At 43.8% G+C, this 23,804-nt stretch overlaps 1 protein-coding gene across 1 annotated transcript; it reads left to right on the forward strand.

Moving 5' to 3' along the window:
- The first annotated feature begins 806 nt into the window (after window positions 1-806).
- On the forward strand, window positions 807-23,382 carry LOC109910313 (leucine-rich repeats and immunoglobulin-like domains protein 3). The gene is made up of 19 exons (XM_020509465.2): window positions 807-1,263; window positions 4,933-5,004; window positions 5,124-5,198; window positions 11,459-11,593; window positions 11,776-11,919; window positions 12,271-12,414; window positions 12,688-12,831; window positions 15,452-15,595; window positions 17,143-17,223; window positions 17,389-17,460; window positions 18,119-18,190; window positions 18,439-18,602; window positions 19,074-19,412; window positions 20,298-20,579; window positions 20,775-21,233; window positions 21,528-21,689; window positions 21,878-22,018; window positions 22,164-22,436; window positions 22,621-23,382. The coding sequence occupies exons 1-19, from the start codon at window positions 1,061-1,063 to the stop codon at window positions 22,884-22,886; spliced, it is 3,372 nt and encodes a 1,123-aa protein (XP_020365054.2). The 5' UTR covers window positions 807-1,060; the 3' UTR covers window positions 22,887-23,382.
- Window positions 23,383-23,804: the final 422 nt, after the last annotated feature.

Genomic DNA, 23,804 nt, shown 5'->3' on the forward strand with positions numbered 1-23,804 from the left:
GAACTGCAATTTATGGAAATGTAACCAACTGGTATCAGACTCTGGCCAAAGTACACTTACACTATGTCCACAGTCACACCTAATAACATGGGAGATTGAATGATAAGAGAAACAACAGAAAAGTGAATTTACAGGAAACTGCTCTTTCACACTCTGCCTACGGGAAGGCTCGATACATTGCAATGGGCCATGGAGTGTCATGATGTGTATTTCACATGGTAATAAACAACGAGATGGGAGTTTCTTAAATTCTAATAGTAGTTCTTGTTTGGTTTTTATTATTACTTACATTTTTTATTCTATTTTCTGTTATCTATGTTATTGTCATTGTATTGTTGGAAAGAGCTCTCAAGGTGAGAATTTCACTGTACTGTTTTACACCTGTTGTATTTCACATGGTAATAAGCAAAGAGAGGGGAACGTAGCCTTCATCTTGCTAATGTAATCATTTATCAGAGACTACACATTGTTAAGCGTTCGAGAATTTACAACCAGTAATAAGTCATAAAACAAATGACCCTTGGCCAGGCGTTCTCAAAAACCTTGGTTTTATCTGTGTTAAGACTGTCTTTGACACACATTAGCAAATATTTATGTGAAATGTCTACATTAGACAAGAATAAGCCGTCTGTTTGTGTCATCAACATTATGGTGTAAACAAAGTTGTGTAAAATTTGAATAAAATGAATCTGGAACAGTTGTAAAATAGGACTACTATTTACCCCCACCCCCACCCCTGCCCCCGCCGGTGCGTATCACTACAACAACCAATAGAGAGGCGCGCTGTTGAGAGCCTTGAAAGTAGTAGCTGCTGCGAGTGCAAGGCAAAAAGTATGCTATTACAGGCTAAAACTTTTACGAAGGTATGGAGAAGTTTGGGTCCCGTAAAAATATTTTACATGTTCGTAGTTTCAAAGGAATACGGTCGAGGAATTGGATTTAAGGACTAACCAAACCTCTGACTAAACCGTACAACATTGTCCTTGGGTTGGAACTTTTACTATATCGGATTGTCTCGCGCTTTTCTCTAAAACTTGGGGGGAACTTCAGTGTGGCTAAAATGTCCGCATCTATGCAGCCTCTCAACGCTGCGATGTATGCGGTCGTTTTCTTACTGTTTTCCCGAATAGAACTTATACTTGGATATGATGAAAACACAAGGACGTGTCCGTCTCCGTGCACATGTGTTGGAGACCTTTTGGACTGCAGTCGGTTGAAAAGGCGTGGAATTCCTGAAAATCTTCCCGAATGGACCGTACAATTGTAAGTCAATTTAGAGAGCGTTTGTTGATTTGCCATTTAATCTTCACTGCCCATAGATACGAACAGCTATCTTAATGACCTTTCACACCTATGTTTGAAATGAGTAGTTTGATAGATATAGGTTTTAACACAGTTACAACAAGTGTATAAATGGAATGAATACTCGAATAGATACATTTATGCAGAGAATTAACGTTATGTGATTTGTTACATTGTTGCCAAATTTGTTAGGTTGTTGCTTACTGACGATTCGAAGAGAATGAAACCGTTTGGAAACTAAGTTTATTTCACTTCACATCAACAAGAAAGGGAAATTAGTCCTAAATTCTTACTTTTTGATTCCCCAGGACTGATTTGCTGTTTGTTTAGAAATTATTTCGCAATAACGCGCGATAGGCCTCTCCATTTTACAAGGTGCGAAGGCCAGAACAGATTTTTTTTTTGTAATTTAGAAGACGCTCTCATCCAGTGCAACTTGATACATTATTGTACTTTTTTCCGTACTGGTCCCCCGTGGGAATCGAACACACAACCCTGGCGTTGCAAGCGCCATATTCTGCCAACTGAGGTATAGAGATATTTACTGAATAAAAGTTGTGTTTGTCACATTTAGAATTATATTATTGGATTTTTATTTATTGTGATTTCAAATTCAAATTTCAAATACTCGATTGTTTATCATTCCTTAGCAACATTTGGTGTTATTTAAGATAAAGGAAATTACTCTAAACATCAAGGAAATTTACATTTTGCACTCGAACAACACTGTAATTGAAATCAAACATATTTCTTGCAATGTCACACTGCCTACAATTCTTCCATGGGAATACCTATAGGACATGTGTGCCATACTCCTTAGGAACAAGAGGGAAGCTCAGTCTTGTGAGTAATAAAGCCAGCCGTTTTAGAAGAAGATATAACACGAATGACCTTTACACATCAATGTCCCATTGTCAGTCATTCTACACTAGTGAATCATTAGTTGGCCTTTTATATTAGGATTATTCCAATCACCCAGTAGGCCCAACAAGACATGCCAACATCAGTAGGCTAGTGAGTTGGTAGTACTGTTTGCTTCTGAGTTTGTTGTCAGTGCAGTGAGGTACAATCATTTCCCAACGTTATATAGTTTGGGGGCGGCAGGGTAGCCTAGTGGTTAGAGCTATTTGGACTAGCAACCGAAAGGTTGCATAGTTCAAATCCTCGAGCTGACAAGGTACTAGTCTGTCGTTCTGCCCCTGAACAAGGCAGTTAACCCATTGTTCCTAGGCCATCAATGAAAATAAGAATTTGTTCTTAACTGACTTGCCTAGTTAAATAAAGTTTAAAATTTTTTAAAAAATTGTTAATGGAGACCTTTTAACCATCTTTTGAGATTTTGGTGCTATCACAATTTCCAAAGAGAGAAGAGCCTAAAATGCCATCATAAACAATTCATTACATTCCATTTTGACAACTTGTTGAACCTTTTTCAGCATGTAAATATCAGGTGACATCATGATAAGGAGCTAATGCAGAATACAGATGTCCATTACACTAGGCCCTAGATGAGACCAACTGCTGAATGACAATTGTTTGCCTTTTGTTTATGAGGTGATACCATCATTGGGCCTTTCCATATTATGTGAGCTCAGAAGTTCTTCAGGCCCCAGGACTATTAAGACAAGAAATACATAATGTAAAATGAAGTCATAGTCACTCCAGGCCAATCTCCCATGGTAATGCCTCAAATGGTTGTTTAACATGTATTAATAAGCAGATGTTCATAGGTCTGCCTGCCTGGCTTCCATTCAGACTGCACCATGTTGATGTATCCTCACTACTAGCTTGTGTTTTTTCTAGTTCATATTTCACAACACAGCTAGGCTAGTTAGTCCCCTGTTAGAATGTTTGTTTGGCATTTACAAAATGTGTGCTGCCCGCTCTGGAAATTTCACATTGCCAGAAAACACAGGCACAGCCTCATAACCAAGGCAAGACAGCCAAAAAGGAAGAAAAAAAGTTCCACACGGGGAAAATTCTTTGCACTCCGGCATGCTAATTTACGAGTGTCTCTCCAGCACATCTTAAACTGCCCGGTCCTTTGTTTTCCAGCACCCGGTTATTTCTGCTGAATTAGCATCTCCAGAGCCACCGATGGTACTGATTAAGGAGCCACTGTTGGATTAGTTCGTACAAACTCTCTGAAAGAGAGAGAAAGCAAGGGAAGGAGGGATGGATGGAGAGAGGGAGGGAGTGAATGTGGGAGGGAAGGAGGGAGAGGCATTTAGTTTGAGCTTCAAATTTCTCGGTGAGTTAGGGGTAAAGATTTTACGATTCAAATCTAGACGAGTTTACGTTTTTCCCGAGTTTTTTCGGGTTTATAGCCTGGAATGTAGCGTAATATGCATTTGAGGAGGTAAGCTCTCGCAGGAGACTCACTCAACATTGCTGTATTACCAGACCATCCCATCCACAGCCAGTTCTCACCTATAAAATAACTTTACGTTTCACAGATTTACATAAGCGAGACGTGTGAGATCAAGCCATTATGTTATGGCACTTCAAAGATAAGGAGAGAAAGCGCTCTGGATTATAACGTAAGAGCTTTAGCTGGTGGGTAAGGGAATGCCTTTGTCAGCTTGGAAGTCAATTACCTATTTTCCCTTGTGATCTATATTAGTCCAAGTGCTTTAAGAACCACATCAAAGAACCAGCAGGTCTATCTTATCTCATTACTAAGAGGATGGATAGCTTGGTTTCATTCACTCTCCAGACACAGATCAATGTGTGGTGCACAGTCTAATATATACAGGCCAAAGCATATCTAGCTGTACTGATTTAATCGGGTCCACTTCTGGACCTTCTGAAGGAAGTGTAAGTGTCAGAAACCCTCAGGGCTTATCTGGACATTTTTGATCCTACACCTCTCCACCTCTCCCATATGGCCCGATTAGTGGAACAAAAACATACAGCTGCATGTTGGGAAGGGAAAACAGTTTCAGAGAGAGAAGTAAAACTCTTGTTGAAGAGTTGAAAAAACGATTTGCTGAAGAATAAAACCAGGGCCAGATCTAGAAAAGTGCAACAGGAGTGTTTCGGCTTGGAAACTCACTTCCCCGGCATTGTGAATAGATTACCAGTTGTTCGTTTTTTCCCCTCCCTCCTCTCAGCTCCAGTTGATGGATTCCAGATGGGGGCAAGCCAAAAAAAGGGTCTGGCACCACAATGTTGATCGTGCGCAGCAGCGTCAATAACTCCACAGCTTTATAACACTCTGGGCAAGGCAGGCTTCTCTAGGCCTGTTTTCCACCCCCTCTCAAAAAGGGAAAAAAATTGAATCTCTCCCTTCCATAACTTATCTGGTTGTCTGTTTTGGCTCTGTGATTCAAGAGCGGATTGGATGCGTGAGCTTGTCTGGCTGGATTTTCTCTCAATGTTTTAAAAAAGGCAGCTATGCCAAAACTAGGCCTATAGCTGGCTAGCTTTACTTTTTTGCATACAGTGGTTTGTTTTGAAAATTACTCAGTTGCTTTCCCACATTACTTCAGTTGGAGCTGTATAAGCTAGGCTCACTCAGACAACTTATGTCTCCTGTTTAAAAACAGAAAGGCCAGTATATGATTGGTTGTGAAGCGAACGGCCCTCCATGTTGTGTAACTTTCCTCTAACAAATGTCTTTCTTCACAGGGACCTGAGCCATAATAAATTGCAGTCGCTCGACAGCACTGTGTTTAGGAAACTGCGGCACTTAAGTGAGATGTAAGTATACTCTGTGTTCTGTACTTCCTAGAGTAAACAACATCAGTCACAAACACTCTCCCTCCACCGCCCCTTCACACCACATGTGACAAACAACCTTTATGCCTGTATGTTTACAGAAAGCTAAACAACAATGAATTTGAGACGGTACCTGAATTGGGCCCTCATGCGGCAAACATCACCACCCTCATTCTGTAAGTATGAATTACTTTTGAAACAACCCCCCCCCCCCCCCCCCCCCCACCAACCCAGAGCTGTCAGTGCTAGTTAACAGTGTAGAGCTGCTAAGCCCTGCTCCTCCCTCCTTGGTGGAACCCCTTTTGGCTGAGTTGGTTCCCAGACTGGGTTGTCCCAGGCATGGCAGCCAGTTTGAGACAAGTCACTCACATGTCTGAAAATAAATGTCATTGTTAAAAATGGAATCGCCAGAGGTGGTTCCAGCGTTTCCATAAATGTTGATCTGGGATCTGTAAGATTAGACTTCTCTGTCCGTCCATATCATTTCCGTTATAGAAAGTCTGTATCTACTTAGGTGCTTCTACACCTGCATTGCTTGCTTTTTGGGGTTTTAGGCTGGGTTTCTGTACAGCCCTGTGTGACATCAGCTGATGTAAGAAGGGCTTTATAAATCATTTTGATTGATTGATTGTATGAGTAGTGTGGCATTTCATCCATCTGGAGGTTGAGTGTTTGTATACACTCCTAGTAGGATGGGCCCAGAACATGATGGAGCAATGTGGGGCTTTCATGTGTTTTCAAAGACAAATAGACCCGACAATGTCAGAGGTTTCAAAGGCATTGATTTCGAACTTTTCCCCCGGCACAATGTCTCACAAAATCAATGGATACGACGTTTTTTTCCCAACAAGAATGCATCCATTTCAAAAACTAGAAGAGGCATATTCCTCATCAAGCCTGAACTTGACAAGCAGTAACACCAGAGAAAGAAGCCTAAGGGGTTTCAGACATCGGCTATTAGTCAATTTGTCTTCAGACTTTTAGGTGTATAGCCTATAGGCCACAGATGTGGCTGGCGGTATTACCTGGAACTAAACCAAAATACAGTGCCCCAGGGTATGTTTGATTTCCAATAGGGCTGATTCATTTATGAACTTATGAACATTGTTGTTTTGACAACATTCAGAGGTTTTGGGAGTTGTACAATAGTATTCCCCTCTACTCTCAAATCTCCACTCAAGGTGCATATTTAGTTGATGCTTCTTATTAAAACATATAATGCATGAATAGGAGAACAATTCCAATAGATTTCACCATTGAAAGCAATGTTCCAAAGTATGTCAGCCAGCCTAGTTGTCATCCTCAATGTGCATTTGGGAATGATCAATTCATACTTTCTTACCACAACGTGTGTTCATTTGTGTCTGGGTGCTTGCATAGTATTCCCAGTTGATTTACTTAGTGTCTACTCGGCAACTTACATCTCTGGGGGGGGGGAGTTTAAACACAAAATTCCTCTTCCCCCCGCTCTCTTTCTTTTTGTTGCTGGTATTGGCATCATTGATGGAGAATATGTGTGTGGTATTTCCTATTGGAAAAAGAACAGAGTTTTGAGAAGCCATCAGATGACTTATTTTTCAGACTGGCGCCTGTAATGAGAAGCAGGGCTGCTGCGTTAGCTGGGGCGGCTCAGGCACACATCAGACACTATATTAAACACTACACCAGCATCTGACCCAAATTGCTAATAGCACAGTTAACACATCATCACGACATTGTTCCTGTACATTGTCAGGTTGCAGTAGGACCGCATCAACTACAGTGCTATAACTGATACATAATACACAACGTCTGTCTGAAGGGAAACATGATTGAACGATGAGAGAAAGAGTTATAATGTTGGTTTCATACAGGGTTTCCAAACCCTGATCCTCGAGTACCCCCCAACAGTACACATTTCTGTTGTAGCCCTGTACAAACACACCTGATTCTTGCTAATTGAGGGCTTGATGATTAGTAGACCAGTTGAATCAGGTGTGTTTGTCCAGGGTTACAATACACATGTGTACTGTTGGGTGTACTTGAGAACCAGGGTTGGGAAACACTGTTTTAGTAGATATTAGGTTATTACAGTATTGAGTTACAAAGTTACAATGTTTGTTGCCAAGAGCTTTGTAAGCAAGACATCCAAGTATATCTGTCAGCTTAGTTAGCCACAGAAGAAAGGATGAATTGGTAGATATGCAGAATATGAAACTCTTTCCAGTTCCAACTCAGTTACCTTTTCCATACATAGAGATTCCATCAAACCGTCTTCTCCAAATACCTAATCAGCCCTGGAATCACCAGATAATTTGTAGAACCCACCAAACTCAACGAGAGGTGGTTTCACAGCAATCTGGTTAAAGCACCCACCCCCTACCATAAATTCCTGGGAAATTGTTCAATTAATTAAGATGATCACAACTCAATTACTACCAGCTGCAGGGTTATTGCCGTTTGTTTTTATTCTGGGCTGTGGGGTCAAGGAAGTTGACGAGAGCTGCCGCTATGTCTGCCTGGCTGTTTGAATAAGTGGCATTCGATACCCCGGGGCTTTTTTTTCATTACTCCCCTCCCAGGCCAGAGAAATGGAGGAAGGGGAAGAACATCTCCAGTATGTGCGAATGGAAGGAAAAATCAGACTGTACTAAATGGAGAGAAAAAGGGGGTTTCAGGATTATCAGGCCTCTGTTGTTGATTCCATCTTATTGCGTTATTAAAAAGTGAGTGTTGCTGCCTTTAGGGTAACTTGTTTGCGTATGTGTGTTTCTGACTGACAGCGGCCTCTGCAGTTTAGCTATAATTTATGTGGATTTGAAAAATTATTGAATTCAAAAAGGAATATTTCTGTTGCAGCGTCAGCTGTCTATAATAGTCTGACACTGTCGTCTTGTTTATGTAGGTCATATTTCTTCAGATAAACACATTCGGCGTGTGAAGGCAACACAGCCCAAAAATATGGAGTAGATTTGCTCGAAAACTGACTAATTATACAGAGGTGTAATTCAAATTTAGATGTGCTGCTGTGTAGCCTTATTTTTTTCATTGTAGCTTTTTTTGACTGATATCAATCAAATTCCCTAGAGTACACTTTAATGAGTCCGGCAGCACATTTCAGCTGATCTAGGATCAGCTCAGCAATAATGTAGGGTACACCTCCTTCTATTCAAATAGTTATTAAGTTGCTTACTATACCCAAAGGCTTGGAGTTTCCTCAAATTGGGACACATGCATGTGCTACCTGATTCATTTAATGAATAAACAAAGCACAGTTTTATAGATGCTTTAAATTTCCCTGGTCATACGTTTCAATGTGTGTTAAAATGAGAAGCTAAAACCTGAAGAGACCCAAACGAGAATGACAGGCAGATCTTGAAACTATTAACCCAACGGTGCATAGTAACCTTATTTGCGAGAAAATTGGTTAAACAAATTTGAAGTGTGTGCCGTCCGAATGGACAATGCCCCTGCTTGTTTGTCCGTGGAGTTGGCCGACGGGTGGAGATCAACAGATAAGCACTTGGAACTCTCCTGTACACAGCATTTAGGTTGGTCTTTCAATAGCTCTCATTAGATCTCTGGGCAGATGTTAGGGAGTAGAGAGAGATGGAGAGAAACTTTTTGTTGAATGGATCATAGCCAAGATCTCCTTCACGTCTATCCCTGTAGGCCTCAACTGCACAGTCTCAGTTGATATCACAGTCCTCATCTGCCACAATGTTTAAAGTTAGAGTTGGCTGGGTGTTGAGATTCTGTTGTATGTTGTACTTACAGGTTAATACAACCGGGTTCAATTAATTGCTCAGTGGTCTCTGAGATTCAAGCAAGTGTAGCCATAACAGCTCCTGTAGGTCCCCACGTAGCCTATCTCTCTGTATATCTGGAGAGGGCTGGCCTCTGCTGTGTGTAGTCCATGTTTTGCCAGATGGTCTTGACCACTTCCTTCAAAATAGGGGTCCTCATGAGGGTTATAAAAGGCGTTGACTTGTGTGGTCTTTGTACTTCCCAAGACATGACTCTTGTATGGATTCTTATGCTCCTCATGGGTCATGTCAAGTTTTTAAAGCCACGGAGAGGCTCATTTGTAGCAGCACTGTTTTGGTTCAAGTGGGAAGTGTGTCAGAGAGTAAGCATTAACAACATCAGCTTGGGACACCATGTTGTATTTGGGGCTTCTCCGATGGAGGGGCTGCTAATTCTCCACAACTTAGCTTAGGGTTAGCATCACAAGCAGCTGAATGGAATCTTAGATGTATCTGGCCCATTTGCACTCAAACAAACAGGGTTTGATCGTATATGAGTTGTCTGGTCTCCACAGCTGGCCAGATGTTTACTGTGGGGGGAAGGGAGAGCGTGTTGGGGTACAAAGACCAGGGACTCATCATCATCATCACCACCACCACATCACACCTCCCTCCAGCTGACAGGCCCCAGGGTCAGTCCGTCTTTTGTAGAGGAACATGGACTGAGCAGCCAGCGTTGACAGTTGCCCCCTCCCCTCAAAATGTCCAGGGCTCCACAAAACTGGAAATACAGGTTCTTTCTATTTTTCTCGCCAACCTCTCTTCTCCTCTTCTCTCAGCGACCAGTCAGGGGAACATGTAAACCCAGGCCCAGGTGGTGTGTGCCCCTTTTGTTTGGGACCACAGAGGCCGTGGTGCGTGGAAAGCCCTTTGCAAATCTGCACACAAAAGGCTGGCTTGTACCCTTTTTACTGCGGGTGGTGTGGTGTGCTGCACTGCATCTAGCTCAGCCTGTGGCTGTTGCCTAAACTGTGTTAAAAAAATGAAATAAAACAATTTTTAGGCAGTGACTGAGTGTTTAAGAAGAAAAAAGGGGGATTTAGTTTCAGCCTCCCAGAATCTACCCTCTACCCCCACCCTCAGCCCCACACTCTACCCCCATGCCCAGCCCCACACTCTATCCCACCCTCAGCCCCACACTCTACCCCCACCCTCAGCCCCACACTCTACCCCCACCCTCAGCCCCACACTCTACCCCCACCCTCAGCTCCACACTCTTACAGTCGGTTGGCATAGAACCAAGCGTTGAGTCTTGGCCTTGCCGGAGGCTAGGCAGAGGGACGTGCTGTGGCAGGTTCTACCCCTAAGTGCCCCAGACACCCCATCAGCCTCTCCTTCCTGGGCCTCTATCCATATATCCTCCTGGTACTGCCTTTGTTCCAGGTTGGACTGACTGACAGACACACTCGTCTGTTTTCCTCTGTATGTTTTGGTGGTAAGACTGCCAAGGGGTGTCACTGTCTCAACGTGGGGAGCCGAGTCATAAGAGAGGTATGGATGGCAGATTTAGGGAAATGTGTGGAAAATGACTGCTCTGTCCAAGTCAAAGATCACACTTTCTGAGGCTTATTGATGGACTGAAAAGCTACGTTGCCACTGTGCTCAATTTCTCACTTGATTGTATCTTCAGTGCTTTTTTAGTCTCGCTTTGGCCAGGCGTACAGAGGAGCTGAGTCAGTTTGAGACTTTGAGTCTGGCTCTCGACTAGTGCTGGTTCCGTGTGTCTGTTTCATTGTTGTTTTCTTATTGGCAGCTTCTTGAAGGGTACTAGTGTTCACATAAAGCAGTACTTCTCAGCCATGTCAATGTTCATCCATTTCTCCAAAGGGCTGTATGTTGACGTGTGTATTGCATGCATGCACAGTATAGGGAAAATGCAAACACTTTGGTCAGTATCAGGAAAATGCACAAAAAATACGTATCATAAAGAAGATCAAATTAAGAACTGATGCATTAATACAAGTTATATATAATTTTTTTTTTTTTGGGGGGGGTTTGTTGTTATGTTAGCCTTGCAATTAATAATGAAACGGGGCCTGCAGTCTGGTGTATTAGAGGGAATTCCTACTCCTTTCCCTCACTCTCCCTTTCTCTACCCATCGAGGCCCATACACAAAGACGGCTCTGTACAGGCACTGTTTATAACTAAGCAGTCCCTGCACTGCAGCTCAGGAAATTGCCAGCCTCTGCTGAGGCATGCTTTCACTGAGGGAATGGTATTCATCAGACAAGTAATTGGCAGGTTATTTTTTTAAATACCTTGTTAGTAATTACCTTATAAACAAAATAACACAGCACTAAACCAAACGGCTGTTTTGACCTGTTGAGATGAGTAGTGACATTGGTTAGCCCAAGGTATTGCCCCGTCCTCCCCCCTTTCCTAGACAACCAGGGAACTGTGGTCTTTTTCATGGTTCAGGGAGAGACTCAATGTTCTAGGAAAAATGTCTAATAACATAATAATAATGGGAAAACGGGTAGTGAGGGTCGAAGGGAAATGCTCGGGCGAGGTTGGTCATTTATTTAATACCGCCCGCTAATTGACTGCTCTGAGTGTTTGTATGTCTGGAAACGTTAGACTGGTGATCCGCGTTGTTAAAATATACCGTATTTTCTACTGTTCATTGGAGCCGTTCTATCTGTGTTTTCAGAGCAAACAACAGGATCACGCAGATCTCTCTGGAGCAGCTGAGGCCCCTGCAAGGCCTGGAAACCCTGGACCTCAGCAATAACAGCATAGTGGATATCAAGGCTGACTCCTTCCCTGCGCTGCCTCTCAAGAACCTGTGAGTCTGTCCGTTTGGACTTTTGAACTCAAATGAATGGTTAAACTCCGTCCAAGAATACGATATAAGTGTTTGGATCAAATAGTAACATTTTGGTGGAACTACAACATTCTTTGGTCATTTTTCCTCTTTGGAATTCATTATATGATCAATATCACATTATGTATTTTCTTCTCCTCTAGTATCATGAACAACAACCGCGTTTCCACCCTGGAGATGGGCTGTTTTGTCAACCTGTCCAGCACTCTGCAGGTCCTCAGGCTCAACCGCAACCGCCTCTCAACCATCCCTGCCAAGATCTTCCAGCTCCCCAACCTCCAGCACCTGTAAGTGACAATTGCACTTTAAGCGCTGTTGGGGTTGACCTGAAACTATACTATGACTGCTCTTTGAACGTTTGTGTAACGGTCCATGACTTTTCACTACTCTTTGATGTTTCTCTGACTGCTCTGTGAACTTCCTGAAAACACATTGTGACGGCACTTATTGACAGTGCGTTGACGTCTCTAACCACTCTTTGACCACTCTTCCAACAGTCATTGACATCTTCTTGGCTTCTCTTGGGTGAATTAGATTCCTTTTCAACCTCACTTCTTGAGTTGAATGAACTCTTATTCCTACCCTGCATATATGATGCTGTGGTTCTCTTACGGTCTGGTTGTGGTCCAACCTTGCAGGGAGCTGAACAGGAATCGGGTGCGCAGGGTGGAGGGCCTGACGTTCCACGGTCTGCACGCCCTGCGCTCGCTGAAGATCCAGAGGAACGGTATCAGCCGCCTGATGGACGGAGCCTTCTGGGGCCTCAGTAACATGGAGGTCTTGTAAGTAACTGTCCTCTGTGACAAGAAAATGTGCCTTCCTTTACTAGTGTTCATTGGTGGATTTAACAGCATATATCTGGTTGCAAGTGTCTGCATACCATCTTTGGATACGTATTTGCAGCTATATGTCTAGACAACGATAGTTGACTATAGCCTATACAGTGTGGGATCAGTCCAGGCCAGCATACGTCTTCATCTCTGTCTGTCTGTGTGTCTATATGTCTATATATTGATGACTGACCTCTGTTTGTATGTCTATGTGTGTCCCTGCAGGCAGCTGGACTACAACAACCTGACGGAGGTGAGTAAGGGCTGGCTGTACGGCCTGCTGACTCTGCAGCAGCTCCACCTGGGCCACAACGCCATCAGCCGGATCCAGCCCGACGCCTGGGAGTTTTGCCAGAAACTCAGCGAGCTGTGAGTGACCCTTTTTTTCCCTTCTTCTTCTTCTCCCTCCCTCTCTTTTCCCTCTTACTTTCTCTCCTATTCACACTGTGAACTCCCAACACCTCTCTCTTTCTCTCTCTCCTTTGCTCTCCCCACCTTCCTCGCAGTTTCCAACTCTCCACCCCCCACACACACACCCTCTCTTCCTCCACCCCTAGTGCCCAGTGCCAACACCAATGCAGGGCTCCTGACAAAATATTACTCCCCCACTTCACCCCCGCCTCTATAGCCCCCTTCCTTTAATGCCTCGCCACGTCTATAGGGGAGAAAGGAGGGAGGGATTTCACAACCAGAGTGTCTGCTACCACAAGTGGCGGCAGCAACATATTGTTTCCTTTGTTGTTAACTTTGTTTATGGCACTGGCCAATTACTAAGTCCGCCATGTTTTTTTTTACTAGTGACAAGGTTGTTTCTGAGAGGGGAGAGGTTGTTTTTTCCATTTCTCTTATCAAGTGAGCCTGAGCGTTAAACAAATTGGCAGTTGACTGATCTTTTTTCTCCCACTCTTTGGTAAATAGCCTTCTTCCTGATTTGTTAGTTTTTTCGTCTGATGTTTGCATTTGAGGATTTCTAGTACAAAGTTAATACTTTTTATACTGTCTGCATTAGAGGTCGACCGATTATGATTTTTCAATACCGATACCGACTTTGGAGGACAAAAAAAGCCGATACCGATTAATCTGCCAATTTTTTAACATTTATATATATACATTTTTGTAGTAATGACAATTGCAACAATACTGAATGAACACTTTTATTTTAACTTAATACATATTATTTAACTAGGCAAGTCAGTTAAGAACAAATTCTTATTTTCAATGACGGCCTAGGAACGGTGGGTTAACTGCCTGTTCAAGGGCAGAACGACAGATTTGTACGTTTGTCAGCTCGGGGGTTTGAACTTGCAACCTTCCGGTTACTAGTCCAACGCTCTAACCACTAGGCTACCCTGCCACCCAAATGACACTGAAGAGTCTGCTTAGGAGACAAATACTCTCAACTGTTTGAATAAAAATAGTTTAAGTTACCTTTGATGAATGTTGAAAACAAAAACTGTAATTTCTATATGCAGGAAATCCTATATTAATAATGGACATGGTAAGAATTGACTACCAAAGTGCCATGACACCTTCTAGCAAAATCTGAAAAGCGGTTCCTTCATTCATTTATTCCATAGGATATTTTTAGATTCACTTAAAATAAGGTCTGTGTTTCGTGTAGGCTTACACCACCGTGCCAATTTTATAACTGTGTAGATATCCATAGGACAAGGTAACTTTGATCAATATTGGCTAAATTTAAGCGAAGATCATTTTTTTGGTTGAGTGGATTTATGAAAATATTTTGACAAACGTTACCTTATCCTAGTGAGATTTACACGGGTATCAAAATGCAGAGGCGGTTTAAGCACGAAACACAGACCTTATTTGAAGTAGATCAAGACATCCTCTATGGAAGACATGAACGGTAAAATAACGAAGGAACCCCTTTCAAGTTCAGCCGCAACTTGTTACAGGAATTATAACGCGTCAACTATTTCTCTAAACCTTTAACTATTACGAGCCTGCTGCTGCCTACCACCCCTCAGTCAGACTGCTCTATCAAATATCAAATCATAGACTTAACTATAATAAACACACAGAAATACGAGCCTTAGGTCAAATCTGGAAACTATCACTTCGAAAACAAAACCTTTATTCCGTTACGTATTTTATCTAACGTGTGGCATCCATGAGTCTAAATATTCCTGTTACATTGCACAACCTTCAATGTTATGTCATAATTACGTAAAATTCTGGCAAATTAGTTCGCAAAGAGCCAGGCGGCCCAAACTGTTGCATATACCCTTACTCTGCGTGCAATGAACGCAAGAGAAGGGACACAATTTCACTTGATTAATATTGCCTGCTATAACCTGGATTTCTTTTAGCTAAATATGCAGGTTTAAAAATATATACTTGTGTATTGATTTTAAGAAAGGCATTGATGTTTATGGTTAAGTACACATTGGAGCAACGACAGTCGTTGATAGATTTTTTTCTATAAGATAAATTTAATGCTAGCTAGCAACTTACCTTGGCTTACTGCATTCGCGTAACAGGCAGGCTCCTCGTGAGGCAGGTGGTTAGAGCGTTGGACTAGTTAACTGTAAGGTTGCAAGATTGGATCCCCCGAGCTGACAAGGCCTCGTTCCTAGGCCGTCATTGAAAATAAGAATGTGTTCTTAACTGACTTGCCTAGTTAAATAAAGATTAAATAAAAGGTGTAAAAAAAAATATAAAAAAAAAAAACGATTGTTATGAAAACTTGAAATCGACCCTAATTAATCGGCCATTCCGATTAATCGGTCGACCTCTAGTCTGCATACGGTTAAACAAAGTAGACCAGCTGTGCAAGGTACAATCTAACAAGGTTTTTACCTTATTGGTAATTCATAGATTAATCTGGCTATAGTTGGTGCACGTTCCTAGTGATCTGAGGCCAGTTTATCCTCTACCTCAACTGTTTATTTCTACCCCCCCTCCTTTCCATTTGCCCTGGGGGTATGAACTGTGTGATGCTGATGTTCCTTCTCTCTCCACCCGACAGGGACATCTCGTCCAACCACTTGACAAGACTGGAGGAGTCCAGCTTTGTGGGCCTCAGCCTGCTTGACGAACTCCACATCGGGAACAACCGTGTGAGCTTCATCGCAGACGGAGCCTTCCGAGGACTCTCCCACCTACAGATGCTGTAAGTTTGAATAAGGATGTCAAAACTCAATTTCAGTGAATTACTTGTCAGAGATGACAGCTCTATTGAATAATGTGCCGAAGCATTAAATTATTATTTTCAACGTCCCACTGGCAGTGAGTGCATTAGCCATGGTTAATATCACTAATCCTGGTTAGAGTTTTCCCTGATGTTGTTTGAGAAGCCTCAAGGCTCATGGGAGTTTAGGGATGAACTCGATTTAAACTCCTCATCAGCCTACACTTAAAAATATATATATATTTTACCCTTTTTTCATGATATCTCATTGGTAGTTACAGTCTTGTCCCATTGCTGCAACTCCTTACGGACTCAGCTGCACCAATATGTTGGAGGTAACACCATATAGCTGGCAACCAAACTCAGCGTGCATGTGCCATGCCTGCCACAGGGAGTCGCTAGAGCACAATGGCCAGCTGCAACACAGCCTGGGATCGAACCCAGGTCTGTAGTGATGTCTCTGGCGCTGCGATGCAGTGCCTTAGACTACTGCTCCACTTGGGAGGCCCCATCAGCCTACATTTTATCATTGCTTTGTGTTCTATAAGATAAGCCCTATTTCACTTCTATAAGAGTACATTAGCAGCTAGCTAACTTCTCAGATGCTGCCTGCTTGTTGCATTTCGCTCCCTGTCCGTCTCCACACTCATCGAGGCGTCAGTGTAAATATTCCCGCCTTGTTTGTTTTCGGGATGTGGAATAGATGAACGTACTGCCTGTGGTTTCTCCCCAGACATAACCTCAACAAGTCAGCAGAGTGAGACTGAGTCCCCCCCCCCCCCCCCCCCCCCGGCTCCATAACATTGCCCTGGTCCCTCTCTTAAATGGAACCAAATGTTAACTGTGCGTGAAAGGTCAGCAGAGGGCAGGTATGTAGGTTGGTGGACGGGGAGTTGGGGTGGCTTAGAGGGCTTTACCCCCCAGCCTCTCTCCACAACCCGCTCCTCTACCCTCTCCACCCCTCCTCAACCCCAATAATTTGTAACCAGGCATGCAGAGGAGGAAACTAGCTGTTTGAAAGTATTTAGAGACTTGAGAGCGGGGGAAGGGCGACGACATCCAGCAAATCTCTTTAGCAGACATGATGTACTGCTGTGTGCACATGACATTCAGTTAGGTTAAAAGATATTTCGGATTTTTCAAAACCCTTTGATATATAGTTAAAATGTTATTTACCCCAGCCATAAAACCCATGACTAAAAACGTATAATTTTTCACTAAATGAAGAAGAACCAACGTGTGGGTTTGAGTTCCTCCCTGTTAAACACGCTGCATTGCATGTGAAGCAGTGTTATGCTGCGAGACACGGAGAAACCATCGCAAACATTTAAAAAGACCCAAAGTTTGTGAGAAACATCCTCCAGTGATGGGACCAATTTGAATACAAATGGAAAGACTTTGACTTCTTTCTCGTCCTTCAGACGAAACGCAAAGCCGCACCAAGGTTTGCTAAGACTATAATAAGTGCAGTTGTTTTCTGGGTGTGGATTTTTACAATGTGGTTTGTTTTTGTTTTTTTGTTGAAATAGAGATCTGCAGAACAACGAAATCTCCTGGACCATTGAAGATATGAACGGACCATTTTCTGCTCTGGACAAACTGAGGAAACTGTGAGTAGGCTTGACTTTACCATGGCGTTGTCTTCTAACCTGTTAGTTTCCAGAAGATAGATTAGAAACTATAAAATGGACCATGGGAACAGATTTTAACTGGAAGTATTTTCTTGTTATCTTAATATAAATTGCTGTATTTGAATTAAAATATCCTTTTCTCAGGTTCCTTCAAGGAAATCAAATCCGCTCGGTGACCAAGAAGTCATTCTCTGGCCTGGACACACTGGAGCACCTGTGAGTTGACCTCAAATCAATATCCTCATACGTCTGTCTCAACTGTCCTAAAGCTGTAAACTAAATATGGGAGAATCCATAACCATGAGAAACAAAGCCTGTTAGTGAGAACCACATGACCTTATTGTCTCTGCTTTTTGTCCCTGCTTCTTGTCCACACTTTGATGAAAAACAGAGCTGTCTGGTATTCACCATCTCCATATGTTGGGAGACTATTGATCACTAACTGCTTAGGCATTGCGAGAGGAGTGTTTGTGTGCGCCTGTGTGTTCGTGCTTGCATGTGTGCTGATTTCTGTGTGTACAAGTGTGTGTGTGTGCATGTGTACATCTGTGTGTGTGTGTGTGTGTACATCTGTGTGTGTGTGTGTACATCTGTGTGTGTGTATTTCTATCTGTGAAACAGCTGCATTTGATTGTAATTAACTTTTCCCCCCAGTCGTGTCTGAGCTCAAAGGAGCCGAAGTCGGGCCCCTCTTGATTAACAAAGCACAGTGCTGCCCAGATTTCTATTGTTCTCAAGACCTTTTCTCCCCCCCCCCTCTCTGATGATTGAAGTGTTAGCAGTCTTCCTCCAGATAGGCCTAGATGGAGGGGAAAGTTTGCCATCTTTCTGTGTAAAGATCCATCCGTTCTCCCCTCTTTCCCCCCCTTCTCAGAGATTTGAGTAACAATGCGATCATGTCGGTCCAAGGGAACGCCTTTGTGCAGATGAAGAAGCTTGAGGAACTGTAAGTATCTCTTGGTTCAGTCACACTGCATTCATATTCTGCAATGCCAATAGACCAGAGTCACTGTTCTGGACTAACTGAGGAAAGGAAGAATCCTCCATAGACAATTACTTCAAAAGCACCTATACTCATAAAAGTGATTATCTTAAAATGTAACAACTATAAATTTGCTCAAGTATTATGGATAATCTTTGTGCTGGGTCTCTCTTGTGATTCCTGGCTCTAATGCAGTACCTTCTCCCTCCCAGGCACCTGAACACATCCAGCCTGCTGTGTGACTGCCAGCTCAAGTGGTTTCCTCTGTGGGTGGCGGAGCAGGCCTTCCTGCCCTACGTGAACGCCAGCTGTGCCCATCCCCTGATGCTGAAGGGCAAGAGCGTGTTCACCGTCAGACAGGAGGACTTTGTGTGTGGTGAGTGTGACTGACACACACACAAAGCCTCTTAATGTAGCCCTTGTTAAAAACAGCCATTTAACCGTGACAGGTTTTCCATTTTATGAACTGACCCAGATTGTTCCATATTTTCCTTCAACTCATGCACAATCTGATGGAGCCAGCGTAGTAATGGAACCATGTGGAAATTCAGTGAGTTAACAGCTTGGCTGAGAGAGCAGGGAGAAAATAAATCATTGTTGAGGAATTTCTGGGATCAGTTTCTTTAAGTAATGACTACTATTAGAGCTGAGGTGCTTTGCCTTCGGAGCTTTCAACATTTCTCATTTCTCTTGGCGCATAAAATAGTTTAATTTCCATATTTAAGCTGTTTGTGGACCTCACGGTTTTAACAAAAACTGGTTAGCCCCAAAATGAATCTCAGTTTGAGTTTAGCCCCATTCACATCAAATGGAAACTAATGTTTTTCCCCTCTTGTCTTCCAACCAGACGACTTCCCCAATCCTCAGATCACGGTGCAACCTGAGACCCAGTCGGCCATCAAAAGCACCAACGTCACCTTCGTGTGCTCGGCGGCCAGCTCCAGCGACTCACCCATGACCTTTGCCTGGAAGAAGGACAATGAGGTCCTGAATGACGCTGAAATCCACAACCAGGCACACCTCAGAGCCCAGGGGGGAGGCCAAGGCCGTGAAACAGAGGTTACAGAGTACACCACCACACTGCAGCTACGCAGTGTAGAGTTCACCAGCGAGGGGAAGTACCAGTGTGTCATCTCAAACCACTTTGGTTCCTCCTACTCCACCAAGGCCAAGCTCACTGTCAACAGTAAGTTAAATAACCTACTGGTATTGATTTGACTAGTGAAAGGAATTGTATAATATCTGTAGATTATAGGAACACCTGTAATTACAAAAGTACAATGATTCATGTTTCGCTTTAGCTTGAGATTGAGAATCAGTGGTAGACTTTGTAAGTGCATGAAGAGGTCAACTGTGCAAAAGTCGGACTCAGCCGCACCAATGTGTCAGAGGAAACGCTGTACAGCTGGCAACCGAACTCAGCGTGCATGTGCCAGGCCTGCCACAAGGAGTCGCTAGAGCGCAATGGGACCAAGGCCATCCCGGCCGGCCAAACCCTCACGACGCTGAGCCAATTGTGCGCTGCCTCATGTGTGTTGAAACTATACTTTCAGTTCCTGTTGATACTATGTTCCAGTCTTACTTCTGCGAGCACTTGATAGCAATAGGAGGAAGAAGGATTGGGAAACTAACTGCAAATAACAATAAGCTGAACTCCTCCTAGCAGAGACATCTTTGTATTAGCAACTATTAATTATGAGCTTATATGGTATTAAAGTTAAGGGACATCACCCTGGGCGATCCTCAGTAGGGAGGTGAATACTCCAGATTGCAATCATTATTAAGCAAACTAACCTCTGATCAAAGTTTCCTGGGGTCACTTGTGTGCACAAAGGGCGGAATTCCCTTACACTGGTTATTTCAAGAGTTTTGTCTTTCTTAGTATAACTCTCAGCATGATAAACTATGACGAACCACAAGTACACTGCAAGTATCATCTTGGAGTGCCCTAAGAACATATAAGGAATCTCATTATGACTGACATTGCAAAACCTTGTAACTATCATGTTGCTCTTGAAGTGGTGGTGCAGTTAGATGTCAAATAAAATGTCCATCCCTTTTGTCCCTCCAGTGCTTCCGTCCTTCACCAAGATGCCCATGGACCTGAGTATCCGGGCCGGTGCCACGGCCAGACTGGAGTGTGCCGCCGTGGGTCACCCGTCTCCACAGATCGCCTGGCAGAAAGACGGGGGCACAGACTTCCCCGCGGCCCGGGAGCGTCGTATGCACGTGATGCCTGAGGACGATGTGTTCTTCATCGTGGATGTGAAGACAGAGGACATCGGGTTGTACAGCTGCACCGCCCAGAATACTGCCGGAGCCATATCTGCTAACGCTACGCTAACTGTGCTAGGTGAGAATTGTTCTTTCTATTTTCACCTGCTGTCAAAGAACTTTGCATTTGTCTGTGTGTGCCTCTTCATTTTGTCACAGATCAATTTAATTTCATGGTATTACATAAGTTTTCCCCCCCAAAAAATGACGTATAAATCAGGCGTTTTGGGACTGTAAGACAACTAACATTCCCCCTTACCCCATTCTCCTCCAGAAACGCCCTCCTTCCTGCGCCCTCTCATGGACCGCACCGTGGCCAAAGGGGAGACTGCGGTCCTCCAGTGTATCGCCGGTGGCAGCCCTTCCCCCAGGCTCAACTGGACCAAAGACGACAGCCCCCTTGTGGTCACAGAGCGGCACTTTTTCGCCGCCGGCAACCAGCTGCTCATAATCGTGGATGCAGCGGAGGGCGACGCTGGGATGTACACGTGCGAGATGTCCAACACGCTGGGCACCCAGCGGGGCAACGTGCGCCTAGCCGTACTGCCCAACCCCAACTGTGACGTGGGGGTGGGCGCCTCAGGAGGCGTAGGCTCGGACGAGGACGGCTGGACCACGGTGGGCATCGTCATCATCGCGGTGGTGTGCTGCGTGGTGGGCACCTCGCTGGTCTGGGTGGTCATCATCTACCATACGCGTCGGCGCAACGAGGACTGCAGCGTCACCAACACAGGTGAGGAGAGGGTGCCATTTTATTTTGTCAGCACGGAACTGGTTTTGAAGAGTTCAGTACTTGCATGCCTATGTTGCCTCCTCCTTCAAACATAAATTACATTTTTGGGGGAGCTTGAGTTTTGGGCTCCAGCTCCACATACTTTGGCTGGCATGTTGTTAAAACCACACCTTTTACAAATGCTTTGAAATGAATCAGTGACAGACCATTGCCTTGAACAGATTATTATTGGGCATTGTATTTCTCTATGGAAACATTTCTGAAACTTTTCCCTCCCTGGTGTTTTCCCTGCAGACGAGACCAACCTGCCTGCAGACATCCCCAGCTACCTGTCCTCCCAGGGCACACTGGCCGACAGACAAGACGGCTATATCCCCTCAGAGAGTGGCAGTGGCAACCACCAGTTCATGGCTTCCTCCATGAGTGGATTCTACATGCAGCCTAAAGACATGAATGGTAGGATAGCAGCTATTTCATTGGAAATGCATGGGGACTTTTATGTCATGAATATGTGCATTAGATCAGTCAACTGTACTCTGAGCATTTTTCTATATGTATTGTTTCACCTGAATACATATTGGAATAGTGTAAGTAATTTGAGGCAAGTACCAATGCGTTACTAATATGTCATGTGACTTGTACAGGTCTGTGTCAGCTGGACACGGGAAGTGAAGCGGACATGGAGGCGGCCATAGATCCTCTGCTCTGCCATTACCAAGGACCCATCAGCTCTCTCCTCAGGAGAGGCAACATGTACACCGAAGAATCCTCAGAGGCTTTCACAGGTTGGTGCAACAGATAGATATATATATTTTTAAATTGTAGCATTATAAGTATTTTTCCCTAAATTAAACAATAACAATAATGTGTTGCTGTCATACTGATCTGATTTACCATGGCTCACTGTAACTTCTTCCCCCCTCCGTACAGGCTGTGCTATGGACCAGCGGCCCATCTGCATAGATTCCTACAGTGGCAGCCTGACCAGCTCCAAGAGGAGGAACTACTATCCATGTGGCGGGGCCCTCCAGGACCCATTTGACCATGGGAGCCCCAGTGTGCTGATGCAGATGCCCAACGGCAGCAGCTTCCACGGGCCACACCACCTACAGGGCGAAGGCCCCCCCTCCATGGACGAGGGAGATGGAAGCGAGTACGGCCGACCTCGGGAGACGAGGCTCTCCTCCTCCAACACATTCATGGGTACGTCTGAGGAAATTTCTCTGTATGGATTTGGGTCAAGTCAAGCACATTTTAAGTCCACTCAGAAAATAAATTCTCTCAATTACTAAGTGATTTATTGAATATTAATTTTCTTGACAACTAGCACAACATGTGAATGTCTCAGGCCTTACCCTGTATCTCCCTCCATCCTTCTCTCTCGCAGGAACGTTTGGGAAAGCCCCATGGAGGCCTCAACAGGAATTATACCCCGGATTTGGACCACCGCCATTGGCCCTGCACAACAGCATGATGCTACACGAGAATCCCTACGCAGCCCTGGACACAGACTCGGAACGCGAGGAAGACAAGAACAGCGTCCAGTCAAAGAATTCTAAATCGGAATCGGAAAAGAGCGGCAATAATATCTATGAACAACCATATGATCTCAACAGGACTGCTACTAGTCAGCAAGGTCGAGCGAACACATAGCTGAATATGTGCGTTCAAACAAACTGACATTCCTTTGAGTTTTTCTTCACAATGAGGATGACCAACAAAAAAAATACTACCTCAGTGAATGGACACTTTCTCAATGATGGACACTGCAAATGTGCAACGCTTGAATGTAAAAGGATAATGCATTGTGCCTACAAAAGGCTGAAAAATGATATGAGGAGATATTAACAGCGAGGACTGTTCTTTTTTTAAGAAAATTGGGAAACATCTTCAATTGAAGATAGAAATGTATATATGAATGTATATACTTTTTTATACAAAGTTTATTATATTTTGTAAATTAAGTGTAAAAAATAGAATCCATTATTTTTGCTGTACTATTTCCTGTAAATGAGTATTTTGTGTTGTGCGACCGTCCACACCTGTTCAGTTATTCTAGCTTTTGTTTTGCTTGGAGTTAAGCACCCCTTTGCACATACATATACATAATAAAACACCATAACATGTGCTGCTACGTACATTAACAGTACTGTGACTCCTTCCTATTTTTAAATGGCTGTACCATGCACAGACACCACTGTTCTGTAATGGAGGACGAAGAGAATAGAGGTAGAAGAGAGTATTGCTGAAGCCGGGGTTGAGAAGTGAGAAGGGGGGGGGGTTGACATAGAGCGTTGCTTTTCCGAGCAGAACCACAGACCGCCAAGGACGGCTTGCGCCTGCCATGAGGCCCCCCACCATGCTGCCCAAATAGAATCCAACAAGTGTATGCTGAGAAAGTGTGTGTGTGTGTATACGTTTGGCATTTGTCTGTGTGTGTGGGAAGTTCAGGGCTAGCTTCTTCAGTCTTTGGCTCAGTGTAGACTCAGTACCCTGGAGACAATCGATGGAAGGCTAAATTAGTGAAGACATGTCAAGGAAAGGAACAGTCACATGAGGTCTCTGGAACTG

Source organism: Oncorhynchus kisutch, linkage group LG19 (assembly GCF_002021735.2).
Source record: "Oncorhynchus kisutch isolate 150728-3 linkage group LG19, Okis_V2, whole genome shotgun sequence".
Classification (NCBI taxonomy): Eukaryota; Metazoa; Chordata; class Actinopteri; order Salmoniformes; family Salmonidae; genus Oncorhynchus; species Oncorhynchus kisutch.